This window comes from Macrotis lagotis, chromosome 2 (genome assembly GCF_037893015.1).
Source record: "Macrotis lagotis isolate mMagLag1 chromosome 2, bilby.v1.9.chrom.fasta, whole genome shotgun sequence".
In the NCBI taxonomy this organism is placed as follows: domain Eukaryota; kingdom Metazoa; phylum Chordata; class Mammalia; order Peramelemorphia; family Peramelidae; genus Macrotis; species Macrotis lagotis.
Genome location: NC_133659.1, coordinates 29,438,493 through 29,453,146, shown reverse-complemented (window position 1 = coordinate 29,453,146; position 14,654 = coordinate 29,438,493). Strand labels below are relative to the sequence as shown.

General features: G+C 43.2%; 1 protein-coding gene across 1 annotated transcript in view; it reads right to left on the bottom strand.

Moving 5' to 3' along the window:
- Positions 1 to 1,583: 1,583 nt before the first annotated feature.
- LOC141510951 (spermatogenesis-associated protein 6-like) overlaps positions 1,584 to 14,654 on the bottom strand; it is a 91,306-nt gene continuing 78,235 nt past the window's right edge. Inside the window, 2 exon segments of the mRNA XM_074220329.1 lie at positions 1,584 to 1,769; positions 12,285 to 12,325. Of these exon segments, the coding sequence (XP_074076430.1) occupies positions 1,584 to 1,769; positions 12,285 to 12,325 (227 nt within the window).

Below are 14,654 nucleotides of genomic sequence, written 5' to 3'. Positions count from 1 at the left end.
AAGTTGGGGGGGGGGGCAAGGAAAGCAGGACAAGAGCCCCCTTCCTCAGGGTTTGCCCCATGTAAGCAGCATCTCAGATGCCCCAACCAGGCCCATGTTCAAGGGACAGGAGACATGGAGTCCATTCACAATCCTTTCAGTGGTGGTGGCGGCTTCCTCCTTTCTTCTCCTGAAAACCCAAAGCCCTATCTCCAGCTAGCCTGGGGACAATGCCCTTTTCCTAGAGTCCTGATGGGGCTAAACCTCTGATTCACTTCCAACTGTCACAGTATAGGAACGTCCTGAGCTGCTTTTATCTCCTCCATCCAATAGGAGATGAAAGGATTCGGGGCCCTCAGCAGACTTCGAGCTCCTTGACCTATAGAAGCCCAGGGTTTTGCCTCTGCTTGCCCGACCCCAACCTTAGTACATAGGAAAGACTTAATCAAGGTTCTCTGAGTGATCAATTAGTGTAGGATTGATTCCAGATGTTCTCTGGGCCAAGGGTTCTTGCAGCTCCAATCTGCTCTGGATCTATGGTCCAAAAGTCACACAAGGGGGTTCAGCAACTTGTATCAAATGGAACATTTCAACATGGCCCAGGTGTGAAGGAGAGTGGGTCTCACCTGGCAGGCTTCCACAAATGGAGCCGGACAACCCTTACCCACCATATACCGGATTCACATACTAAATAAGGAGGACCAAATAAAAACTCTGCCATTCTAAAAAATTCTTCACTGAAGGTAAGTCCAATGAGCACATTCTATTTGGTTCTTGAGCAAGCTAGGAACCCATACAAATCCCACTCCACATCCCCCAAACACTCACATGACTCTTCCCTTGAAGAGGTTAAAGCTGTCAGGGCTCCAAAACTGCTAAGACACAGAGCCCCTTCAGGAGAGGTCTCTGTCTGTCTCTCTGACTGACTGTCAGTCTGGGGATCATCAGATGAAATGGGCAGAGAACCTCTTCCCTTCCCCATGGGAGGTGACCTGATATTCAAAGATCAGCAGAGGGGGCTCATCCCCTCCCTGGTCATCTGCAAGGGCAGCAAGCTAGATGCTCCCTTGGGATGTGTTGTACAAGTGGAGATCTCGAAGCCTAGAGGGCCCATGAGGTCCTAGATGGTCGAGGTAGGTATATGACCATTTGCCATCCAGGAGGAACTCAAGATTCCCAGTATGATGGGCCTTTCCCCTCCCTGGCTCTAGCCCAATATGGGCTACCAATGATTGCTAAGCTAGATTGCTAGTGGAGAACTGTGTTAGAAATAATCACTGTTCTTTGATGAGGTACCCCACTTCAGCTCTAAGAGTCTGTTACCCTGGGGAACCCTCAGTCCATGTGCCTATTCTAGAGAAAACAATTGGACTTTCTGAGAACCTTTGAAGGGCAAAGCACTTCCCTTATTTTGATGACCTTGTGAGACTGCTGAGGCCCAAGGAAGCTGAAGGGCTTGTCCAGCCTCATGGTTAGACAAGGGGAAGGGCTGGAATTCAAACTCAGATATTCTAAACTCAAGTCCAGTGACCTTTCCAGGACACTACCTCTGCTTCCCCAGAAATGTCATAGGAAGCCTGGTCACAGAGGTTGAATAGACAGTCTTACCTTTCCCTGAGAGTCGGCTGATTGAGTATAGGACCAGGGGAGCATGTCTGCGTTGTTGAGGGTGTTGAGTGGACCAAGAGATTCCTATCTGTATGATGTGGCCTAGATTGCCTTGAGGTAAGGTATTCTTCACACCTATCAAGAGAGTCTTCATGTTCTCTTCCATGAGTTGGCATGGTAATCTGTTAAAAGACACATTAACAGAACATTTCAGAACCCAAGAATCAGAAGCCCCATGCCCCTTGAGACACAGTACCCCCCTACAGCCAATCCATTTGGATGGCTCCTTCAGCCTACAATAGTTTACACAGCATGACTAGGAGCAATCCAAAGTCATAATAATAAAATGACCCTCATTTTCAAAGAAGATCACGACACCAGTGAGGTGAGGTCATGACAAGCCCATGAATTGGATTTGAGAGAAGGGGATGCTGTGCTAAGTCCCCAGTCTCACTTTTTCCTCCAGAGCCATCTGGGTCCAGTGGCCAGATATGAATCAGAATGACTGGAGATGATCCTAGATGTGAGGCAATTGGTATTAAATGACTTGCCCAGCTAGCAGAGTTAAGTGTCTGAGGCTGGATTCAAACTCCCGTTCTCCTGACTCCAGGATCAGCACTCTATCCACTGTGCTACTTAGCTGCTCTCAATCCAAAGGCACATATATAAAGAACAAAAACCAGAAATCTTCCTTAAAGACCCAAGAGTCAACCAGACATAGTGTCCACAGGGAAAAGTTCTCAGACTCACAGAATCCCAGAGTTCATCCAGAGGGGAGCCAGGTCCTGCTCCTGCACTAAAACCTCCAAGCAATCAGAGCTTTTCTGCAGGAGACAGTGGCCTCCAGAGATAGGGAGTGCCCCCATCACTAGAGGACTGTGCCAGCCCTCTAGAGAGATGGCCCAGAAGGGATTTCTATTGAGGTCTGGTCTAAGCAAGAGGACATTTGAGAGTGATTCTGGCTCAAAGATTCTATAATTTTCTGGTGCTTTCCAGCTTTTTAGTGATCCTACAGTGATGGGTTTGGGCCAAGACTGCTTCCAAGTTATACTTATGATCCTAATTTTACAGCTGGGACACCAAGGTGAGTCATCTTTAACCTGTCGGCCTTCTCTTCTATGAAATGGGAATTATGATACCTGACCTTCCATGCAGAGTGGCAAACACCATAGTGCTAAAGAAAGGGGAGCTATGATTCATAGTGGATTGAAGTTGGATCAGATGGCCTTTGCCAAAGCTTAAAGACCACAAGAATGAAAAGCACGACATGCAATCATAAGGGCATGAGGTCTGCACCCTGGGTCAGCCTCTGGTTGAAAAATGGGGGGGGGATGCTGAACTCTAAATTCTAGGACCTCATGACCACTAGAGTTACTCCCAATGGCAGTTGCCCAGGCAAAGGAAGCCCTCTATTTCTCTTATTCAACAACTCCCCCTTGGGTCTTTTGCCCATTGGACACCTTGCTTTTCTATGTGGCAACATTACTCAAATAAAAAAAAATATGATGATCCCTGAGAAACCACCTAAGAGGATTTGGAAGGTCTCTTGGCAGAAGCCTCTAATAGCAATGGATGTCTGGGATTCTAGGGGATTATCCTGGTCTGCTACTGAACCTGGAAGGATCACTGGTGTGGGGCACTCAGTCTTTAGGAATTCAGTGAAGAGGGGCCTTTCACAAACAGGGATGGAAGCCATTATTAATGGAAATTTGGAAGACTAGGAAGAGAGGCAAGGAAGGTCCTGTTTGAATTCTGTACATAGAAGGAAACTGTAGCAGGGGAATGGGAGACCATGTGCATTGGTTAAAAAAAGAGTCATTCAGCTTCCACTTGGGAGACAGAACTGGGAGCAATGGTAGGGTGAGCAGGGAAGTGGGGTAGGGGAAGGGGCTGTGAGACAAACTGCAACCCAAATGAAAGAAGGGGATGAGTTTCCTAGCCATGAGGGCTATGCCCAGAGCATCCCATTGATGACTGGGTTTCCAACTGAGGCTGGATAGATTCTGGTTGGAGAAACCTAGAAAGGGCCCCCTACTCAAGAAGAGGCTGTACTAGCAGACCCCAGGTCCCTCTTAATTCTACGAGTCACCTTTAGCTCAGCTATCATCTTGGATTCCCACACATGAGAACTTAGTAAAGGCAAGAAAAGAAAATCTTACTATGTGATTAATGCTTGATTCTCTCTACTGGGCATAGAGATATAACATTCATCCCCTAAATTGCTTTTTAACAAGGGGAAGAAAAAAAGAAAAGAATTAGGATAATTAGGAGTTAATAAAGAACCTGTATCAGTTTGGAGAGGGAATGGAAGCAACTGGCTTATACTAGATAGGAAAACAGAAAAGAGACATCAGTCTTCTCAGTCTGGCCCACCCACCAACAGGCTCTTTGTGACCCAATTCATTCCCCCCAGTGTTCAAGATTGTCTCCTGACCTGACAATGTTTTCTGTGTCTGTCTCCTGTGTTCCACTCCCAAGGACCCCCTCCCAGCCACAGCCTTTATGGGAGGGCCTTCCCCAGTCCAGAAATAGCTTAGAAGTCACTTGGCTAAATTTCCTGCTGATTTATCTGCATACATAGTTTCCTCCCAAACAGAATGGAAGGATTTCATCTCAGCATCTTTAACAAATCCCATCCTAAAGGCCTTCTCTGGTTTCAGGCTCTCCCCTCTTGAGGAGCCAAGTGAAGTCTAACTGCGAAGCCAACGAGATCTAAGGATGTCACTGCCTGCTCAAACCCCTGTAAGAAAAAGACAAAGTATGCATCCTAGTGTCTGATCCCCTTGCCAACCATCCAAATAAAAGTCTTTGCCACTAGCCCCAATCTGATTCCATGGCCCTTCCATTCAAGCACATGACTGACGACTGCCTAGCAGACACCCACAGGCTCCATCTTCAGGCCTCTGCACAGGCTCTCCCCTTACCTGGATACTCCCCCTTCCCAGTTCTGTCTCTGAGAACCACAGCATCATATTCTCCATGAAGTCCTTCCCTCATGTGTACATTAAGAGTTCCCTTTGAGGCCCAGGTCAGCTCCTCCATTTAAACAGAATCTCTGGGAGAGCAAAGCTTTCTTTTGGGCTGTATGTCTAATCTCAGCTTAGAGCCTGGCCCAGAGTAGATGCTTCGTAGACGCCTGCTGACTAGTTAATAGGATAATTCTTCCTGTTTCATTAGTAGGCTCTTCCTGTGGTACATTGGATATTTACAATTACCTGGCTTCAGAGATAGAAAGGACCAGGAGACCAGTGAGTCCAACCCAGGTCTACAAGGTTCTTTCTATACTTACAAATCCCTCCCTACTAGTCCTCTCTTTTCCATACTAAGCACATCCACTTCCTCCCGCCAAGTCCCACATGGCAGGCATTGCCTCTGGGTCCTTCACTCCAGGATGCCTTTCTCCGAACAATTTCCAGGTCAATCAAATATTCCCTTAGTTGGTGGGGCCCAGAATTGAATTCCATAATACCAGGGTAGGCTAAGACTTATAGATGAGCAGGTAAACACCATGATAGGGGAAAAAAGAAGGCTCAAAGAAAGGGGAAGGTGAGGGTGGGAGGGTTAGACACATGTTTCAAATTGCAGATAAATGAATGAGTGTAGACTGAAGGAAGAAGTTGGTTTGGTAGTTGGGTACCAGCATCTTCATGCAAGGAACTTAAATAATCACACAAAGTGCATTTTTCATATTCTAATTTTTACTGAAGTCACCTGAGTCTGTCATTTTTTATTCCCTTGCTCTGCATCAGACAGGAATTAGATTGTCATCATCTTTTCTACATCTACTAAAAGGCCTAATCCTGGAGACAGTAGAAGGCAGGAGAGGGAGCCAGGGGAGCTTGAGTTTATAGATTCACAGGACCATAAACCCTCAGATTTCAAAGGGACTTCCTTTTCCACATAAGAAATCATCCTAGTAAGGTAGGGACCTGCTCAAGGTGACACAGATCAGTCTAAATCCTTTAGTCTGGAGTAACTCTGCCTGGCTTCCAACAAGGACTTCATGGAGGACCACAGGTGCCCAAACCCTCTAATTTGACAGGAAAGGAAAATTTTCAGTCTTTCCAGAAAAGGAAGTATCATGATATGCCCAAGGTCACAAAGGTCCTTGGCATCATATTGTAGTTGACATATTTGATAACTGTTTGCTGGATGCCATTGGTTCTTTTAAGGCAGTGATCAGCAAATACTTTCTGACAATGAGCATTATCCCAAAGTATGCTGAGCAGCCTTAAAAAGGAAGGTCCTGGAGGACCCCACAAGTAAATTATGAGATATTCTGATCCCTGAATAAATTTTGTTAGAAAACAGTAGAGCTTAAAGGTCTTAGGAATGTGATTAATTAATTAATTGATAGTTATACTGTCTAGATAGCACAAATAATGGTTTTCTTTTTTAGAAGAGAAATCAATTTCAATTAAAATTCCAAGATAAAGAGTCTTGACACCATGAATACTTTTCAAATTGGCAACCTGCGTGTGCAGGCACTCTCCAAGGAGACCCCACTAGATTTCGATCAGTATTAGAGCTTCAAGACCCAGACACCCTTAGGAATCAGTACCAGTCTGAGTCTCAACTCATGCTCAAGTGGTTCTTGGTCCTTTGATTATGTTTCTGTTCCTTCCCAGGGCTCTCGCTGATTCATTAACAGGAAAGGGAAATCATTCCACAGGGATTTGCCTGCAGAGCACAACCACACCCAGCAGCCTCTAGATTCTGGAGTGCTGACACAGCACCTTTCCCCATTTACAGATGAGGGAATTGAGGTCAGAGAGGTAAGATACTGGCTCAAGTCTAAGTGGTAGAGCCTGGTCAGGTCTTCTGACTTCCTAGCAAGTCCTTCCACTGCATCAGAAAGCAAAATGTTAGAATTGAACCTGTCCAAAAGCTATCCCCTTCTCCTTTTCTAGAGATCCCAAACAATCTGTATTCTTTGGAATACAGAAATCAAGAGAGGGAGGCTCAGACTCCTCTCCAATCCTCATTAGGTGCAGGGGCAATCACTTCACTGGCCTGGGGTTGCTTCTTCATCTGTAAAATGTGGAGGCAGGATTTCTGGCCATTAAGATCCCTCAGAGCTGCAGCTAAGACCCTGGGTTAGCCTGCAAAAATGGCCCATCAGGTCCTCACCTTCTCCATGAATCACTTGGGCCAGTCCCAAGCTGACCTTCCTCTAGGGCCAATAGCATTTGACTCCACAACCTCCATCTTTCAGGCCCCTACTCCAAGCATAGCACCCTCCCTCCTTGGAGGAAGGCTAATGTCCACTTCTTCCTTGATAGTGAGAAAAAACTTGGGTGAGTCCATATTGACTGAGCTCTCACTGTCTGCCAGGCAAATGGAACATAAAGGGGAAAGGGCCTATATTACAATCAGATGCTAAACATTTGCATCATCAACATTATCAAGAAAGGAATCTGCATAAAGGCAACTTCCTCTCCTCTCCTGGGTCATGGCACCCCCTCCTCTTTCCCAGGGTTGTCCACAGGTGCTTCCACATGTCCCTCTGTCTCCTCCCCAAGACTCTGCCATTTTCCCCATTCCCTGACCTCCTTTGGTAGATTGCTTCCCAAGGCATCCCCCTACTGCCTCCAATGTTCCAATTTCCCCTTCTCCATGGCTCTTTTCTGTGACCCAAGATCCTGCTTCCCTCTCCTGAATTTCAACTTTCCCTGAGGTGTCATTCCAGGTTTCTGACCTCCTCTATGGCCCACAACCTTTCTCACCCCCTTAGATCCTGTCTTCCCAGGCCTCCTCCTTCTTGATCTCTTCACCACTTGAATCTAGTCACCATCCTTTCTCATTGCGTCCCTTCTCTCTGAGCTTTCTGTTGCCTTGCTCCCTTCTGGCTGACCTCCCCTCCCCCATCTAGGCCATTCCTCCAGTATATCATGCTTATTCCATTTTGCATTAGTTGTTGCTTTTAGAAAAGTTTTGTTCTTAGATCAAGCTTGAATCTGCTTTTCTATTCTTCCAACCAAAATATTCTTCATTCTAACCTCTTGGTCATGCACAACAAATCTACACACCAGGATTTCAAATATTTGAGATAGTCATGTTTTCCGTAAGACTTCTCTTATCCAGGTTTCTCAATTCTTTAAACTAACCCACATTGGCCGAGTTTCCATATCATCCCTCACCGTCTTCACCACTCTTCTCCAGACAAACTATATAGTCTGTGGGACCCCAGATGGATCATGGTAGATTCTCTAAGACTGCTCCAACTTCCTGCTGACCATGTCCAGCCTTCAAGTGTTTTTCAGTTGAGCTGTAGGCTGAACATGCATCTCTTATCTTGTACTTAAAGAATTTTTAAAATATATACAAAATGGATCCATTTATCCCTGTTTAATTTAGGCCATCTCAAGTCTATCAAGTTACCCGGTAGGTTAGCCATCGTTACAAATTTTGTGTCATCTACAAACTTGAGAACAATATGCCATTTAAGCTCCTAAAAAGGTGAAAAGCAACAACATGAACCAGACTATTCCAAAGATACATCCTTGAACCTCACTCTTTGGGTCTATTCATTCATATCATCCCAAAGGCACTGAAGTATAACATCATTTTAGTCAATGATTCAACACATTATCCTCAAAAGTAGAATGATAGCTTGTACTTACATCACACCTGTATTATGTACCCAGTGATTTGCTGGCTGGAACTCTGGCAAGACAGTAGAGTCCAAGAGCATCCCCTTTGCATTTGTTGATCTTCCTCTTAGAACCACCCTAGTTTGCACAAGTCTTGCTCATTGGCATTTGCCTTCCTTATCACTACCCCTCTCTGGGGCTTAGCTTACTCTTTTGTAAGATGAGTGGGTTGGGGTAGATCATCTCTGAGGGTCTCTTCAGCTCAGAGCCTGTCCCCTTCTGGAGCAGATGGTTTTGTCTTGGGAACTCAGGGTCACCTCAAGACCACAGAAAAGTGTGAGAATAGGACATGATGTGACTACATGAATGGAAGTCTAGTGTCTAAGATGAGGGAAATGTTCATCCCATTGTTCTGTGCTCTGATTTCATTTTAAGTACAATGTACATCCAGTAAAATACAGGTCTGACCATATCATGATCCTGTTTCCAAACTGTAAGGGGTTCCCTGTGGCTTCCAGAAGAAAATACAGACAATATATTCAGCTTGGCCTCAGAAAGCTTCCATACATTTAAATACCCTCTACTAGACTTACTCTGTATCATTTTCCATCAATACTGCATTCTGGCTCCTCTGAGCTGTCTGCCATTCCTTGAGACTGGCATTCATTCCATCTTCTATGTTGGTGCCTTGGCACTGGTTTTTCCTCATAGGTGGAAGGCATTTCTTCCTTACTCCCACATCCCAGAATCTCTACCTTCTTTCCAAGTGCCATCTGACTGCATCTCAGATGGAAGGTCTTTCTGATCCACCTCGATAGACTCTCCCTCAACAAACGGGGTTTAAATCTCACATTCCCTCCCTCCTACTCAGGCAGAATACAAACTTCTTGAAGGCAAAGACTGCTCTTGTTGTTTTTGCATTCCCAGTGTTTAGCAGAAGCACTTGAATATAAGCTCTATTAAATGCATATTGAAATGAATCCATTCACAGTATTCTAGGACCACATTTTAGTTGAAACACTGACAAGCCCTAATGGGGAAAAGCCTTGAAACAAACTATGTGTCTCCCATAGACTTTTTTTATGTCTTTGCAAGGCAAATGGGGTTAAGTGGCTTGCCCAAGGCCACACAGCTAGGTAATTATTAAGTGTCTGAGACCAGATTTGAACCCAGGTACTCCTGACTCCAAGGCCAGTGCTTTATCCACTATGCCACCTAGCCGCCCCTCCCATAGACTTTTGAGGGTACCCTTTTCTGAAATTTTCTGCTATACTTTCCAAGGTCAGATCAACTGAAAGCATTCAAAACATTTGGTTTGGCAGGACTACTAGAACTGTATTCCAAAGAAATCAAAGAAAAGGGGAAAGGACCTATTTGAACAAACAGCTATACAGTTGCTCTTTTTGTGGTGGCAAAGAACTGAAAGTTGAGGGGATGCTCATTGGTTGGGGCTGAACAAGTTGTGGCATATGACTGTGATAGCATAATATCATGCTATAAAAAATGACAAAGATGCTTTCAGAAAAAACTGCAAAGATATGAACTGATACAGAATAAAATGAGCAGAACCAAGAAAACCCTGTACACAGTAACAGCAACATTGTATGGTGATCAACTGTGAATGCCTAGATATTCTCAATAATGCAATGAGTCAAGACAATATCAAAGGACTTTGGATGAAAAATACTATCATTGCCAGAGAAGGAAACAATGACCTGAGTAAAGATTAAAGCGTATTCTTTTTACTTCTATACTTTATATGTATATCCACATATGGAATGGAACACTATTGTTCTATAAGAAATCATGAGGGACAGGATTTCAGAAAAGCCTGGGAAGACTTGCATGAATTGATGCTGAGTAAAATGAGCAGAACCAGAAGATTATACACACTAATAACAATATGGAGTGATGGACTTCTTCATTTCAGCACAATGACTTGTGATGGAAAAATACCATCCATATACAGAGAAGGAATGAAAACCAAAGTTTATTACCTTCAGTTTTTAAAACTTGTCTTATCTATTATATATTATGCAATTTTCTTCTCTCTAATGTTTTCTTCCTTCCATTTGGATCTGATTCTTTTCCCACAACACATTCAATTCCAATCTATGTTTAACATGGTTACAAATGTAAAGCCTTTATCAGATTGCTTTCTATCAGGGGCAGGAGGGAGGGAAAGGAGGGAGGGAGGGAGAAAAATTGAAAAATTCCAAGTCTTGCAAAAAAAATTGGTAAAAACTACCATTATATGTCATTGGAAATATAAATAAAATATTTATTAGAAGGGAAAAAAGAAAAGTTTAGAAATCAAAAAATAAAATGCTAAGATTTGAAAAAATATATAAATATGGCTAATATGGAAGTATTTTGCATGATTTCACGTGTATAATTGATATAATCTTGCCTTCTTAAGGTATGTAGGAGAGTGGGAGCAAGGGAAAGAGTTCAAAACTCAAAGATATTTAAAAGTAAAGCTAGGTGGTGCAGTTGATAGAGCACCAGCCCTAGAGTCAGGAGGACCTGAGTTCAAATCTGATCTCAGAATTTAATACTTATTTAGCTGTCTAACCTTGGGCAAGTCACTTAACCCCATTGCCTTGCAACCGCCCCCCCCCCAAAAAGGTGAATGGTAAAGATTTTTATATGTAATTGGGAAATATTAAACGAAATAAAAATATATCAAAAATAGATGTTAAAAATCAACAACAACAAAGATATTTAGTCTGGCAAATGAGCAGAGTCTGGAAGAACAAGGAAACTGTCCTCAGAGACTGAAGGACTCCTATATGGAACAAGCATCAGACTTAGTCTGCTTGGTCCCAGAAGAACTAAGAACAATGGAGAAGTAGTATAAGTATATACAATTTGGTTCTCTAAGGGAAAACTTCCTCATAAATGGAGTGGAATACCTAATAATACCTTGGTGACCTTCAAGCAGAAACTGAATGACCTGAGGTTGCTTCTAACTCTCCAAATCCATGAATGAATGCTAGACTAAGGTCTAGCAGGAGGAGTGCAGGAGGATGTGGCTATGGGAAGAGGAGGAAGAGCCTGATTCTGGGATGCATTATATAGAAGGGGGATGGGACTTGGTGACAGGGTAGATATAGACACTGCAAAAGGAAGATGTAAGAGCTGAGGTTTCTAAAACAACCAGGTACTACTGAAAAAAAATGGGCATGATTTGGAAAAGACAAAGAGTTCCTCATGTATTCATGTAGGGAGGAAATCCCCCAGCCAAAACCTTCCACTAAAAGCTACTCACTGAATACATCATGTGCATTGTCAACCCTATGCTTTTAGGAGTACATTGTTTCCTTCTCTCTGTCTCTCTGAGTCCTGCTAATCCTTCAGGGCCTAGTTCAAGTCAGTTCTTCGGGGAAAGTCTTTCGTTACTAATCCTGGCTGTGTGATTCTTCAGCACGTTTCTGACCTACTGAGGCCAGTATTTACCTCAATCCTAGAAGGTTAAATAATAATGAGAACAAGTAGAATCAAGTGATCTGGAATGAATGAATGAATGAATGAATGAATGAATGAACAGAATAGCTGGAAAAAGGCAGGCTAAGCCTGAGGTCCAAAGACCTGAGTTCAAATTTAGCTTTTGAAATTTGCTAGCTCTATGACTCAAACCCAGTTTGCCTCAGTTTCCTTAACTATAAAATGGGAATAATAAAAGCACTTACTATGCAGGGTTATTATGAGGATCAAATGAAATCATGTTAATAAAGGGCTTGGCCAGGGCCTGACACAGAGCGGGTCATACAGAAAAACTTATTCTTCTCTGTTTCCTTTTCCCCAATTGAAGTTTTCATTTGAGCAGAGGCAGAACAAAAAGCTGAAACAAAAAGAAATTACGCAAGAGCTACCAAGCCGCAATCATTGCTGCTGAGCCACCATCTTGGCTACCAGTCCCACACAGAACCTCAGGATTACTGAAGAGAGCCCCTGTTTCCAGTTTCACTGGGAGTCTCTCGGCATTCCATGGTTGGCCATCCTTAGGTTCTATTTACATTTATACAATAGGACTACACATTCACACCTTCTCTCAGAATAGACACAACTCTCATTCTATCTTCTCTGACCTTTTCTACACACCTTATAGTCCTTGGTTCGATAGCTGCCAAGATGAGAATGATCTGAAAAAGGATGTTACAAAAAAATTAAAATAAAAATATTTTATAACATAAAGATCAGCAATTTGGTTTCAGCTGTTATCAGTATATTATCATATCATTCAGTTACTTCTAACTCAAAATTCCAAAGAGCTCTGTACTCCTCGGGATGATGAAATGGTGCAGAGATCAAACCCATCCTAAAGAGGAAATGATCTGATAACCAGAAGAGAGCCCTAGACTTGACCTGAGAAGATGTGGGTTGGAGACCCTGTGTCTGGAACACTCTCCTCTTCCCTCTGCCATCTGGTCTCTCAGGCTTTCTTCAGCCAAAATCCTGTCTGATCCCTCTTCTTTCTAGGATCTTCCCTCTGTTCATTATCTCCAATTTATTGGCTTTAGCTATTTGCATCTTGTTTCCCCCAAAAGACTGGGAGTTCCTTGAGGGTTGGGACAGGTTCTGCCTTTATTTGTATCCAGAGTACTTAGTATAGTGCTGGTACCTTGTAGGCTCTTAATAAATATGTCACTCACCCCTTTTATTAGCTGGAGGACCATGGGCAAGTCATTTTTCTTTATTTTTCTCACTTTAAAGTGAGGGAGGTGGAATTCATACCAAACTACCCCCTAGACCAGGAATGCCCTGCCCACCCATCTTCAAACTACTCAATTTCTACTTATCCATTACCATCTACCTCCTCCAAAGCCTTCTCTGAGTCCCTCTTTCAGAAAAATTATTAATAGCTTCTGCCACAGACTACCACTACACACTTTTCTTTAATTTTCTTTTATTTTTAGTTCTTTTTTTTGCAAGGCAAATGGGGTTAAGTGGCTTGCCCAAGGCCACACAGCTAGGTAATTATTAAGTGTCTGAGACTGGATTTGAACCCAGGTACTCCTGACTCCAGGGCCGGTGCTTTATCCACTACACCACCTAGCCACCCTTGTAATTTTCTAATACTTACCAAGTGATATTATATATGATAATTATCTCTGTTTGGGTCTTTCCCTTTACCCAGCCATAAAATCTATGAAGGTAGCTTTATATCTTTAAACTTTGTATCTCTCCCAGCATCCAGTATCAAGCTATGCACCCTTAATTCATGTTTGTTAGATGTTGTTAAATGAATCTTCACAGTCTGCCATTTTATGATGGCTGTTCTGTGGAACGCTGCAGAGAAGATATATAGGTTGGCCTTTGAAAGTTTTTCTAGTTCTGAGATTCAGAGGGAGGAGAGGAGAAATTGGGGGATGAGGCATCTATGAGAATTCTATCCAAAGCCCTATTCATGTAACAGTGCAAGAGGAGGAATACTCTTGAGTTCTCCCTAAGTTAGTCACCAACTTTAGTTGTGACCATTTTCTGTTGTAAGCAGGCCAATGCTGTGACACTAACTGGAGAACCCTCTTCTTTGGTGTGAAAAATCAGACACACTTTTGGTGTGTCTCAAGTCTAGTCCAGTCAATCTCTACCCAAACCAGCTCTTTCCACTCAGGATCAGACACTTGGGTCTATAGCCCTAAACCTTCAGAATTTGTGCCCCCAGCCCAGGGGAAGTCAATTAACTTGCCTTTGGAGCTCTGCCCCAGGGCCTCAGTAGACTGATTGGGCCAAAATATATAAAAGCCAACCACAGATGCCAGATCATGCTTTAGCTTTATAGCCTATACAGTTAGACAATTAGTCTTCCCCTCTTCCTCAAACCCCCTTCCACTTCCCCAGAAGAAAATGTCCTTCCTTGGTCATTTCTACCCTATCTATCCTGTCCTTCCATAATCTTACCCTCTGTCCTTGAGGGTAAGTACTATAATATTTTTCATATTTGTGCTACCAGTGCTTAGCTTAGAAATGATATCTTATTATTACAAAAACCATTTTGATCTCCCTGAAAGGGTCCTGGGAACTTTCAGGGGTCTGCAAACCACACATTGAGAACAATTATCCTAGGGATTATGTTGTTTGCAGTATCCATTCACCTTCTTTGGGTTCTCTAGGTTTTTCACTATTTTTTAATACTAATTAGTATTTTATTTTCTCATCTATCCAATTTTAGTTCCTGATCCTGGCTTGGCTTTCTGCTGCATTTTCACTGAATTTCTTGGGTCAGGGGAAATCCTAGGTTCCCTGAGCTCTTGTATGATCTTTACCTCCGGGGACTGGCTCACTCTAGTGGTGATTCTCAAGGTGTTGGATCTTCAAGACCCTCTCTGGTACACCAGTCCTGGTCTGAGCAATGAGACACTTGGTAAGCATTGCTGGTCCAGGTCTTTCAATATTCCTATATTAGAATTCTCCCAAGGTAGCCGCCCTCTTTTGCTGCCTAAGATACAAAGTCTTGTGTAACCTTTGTCC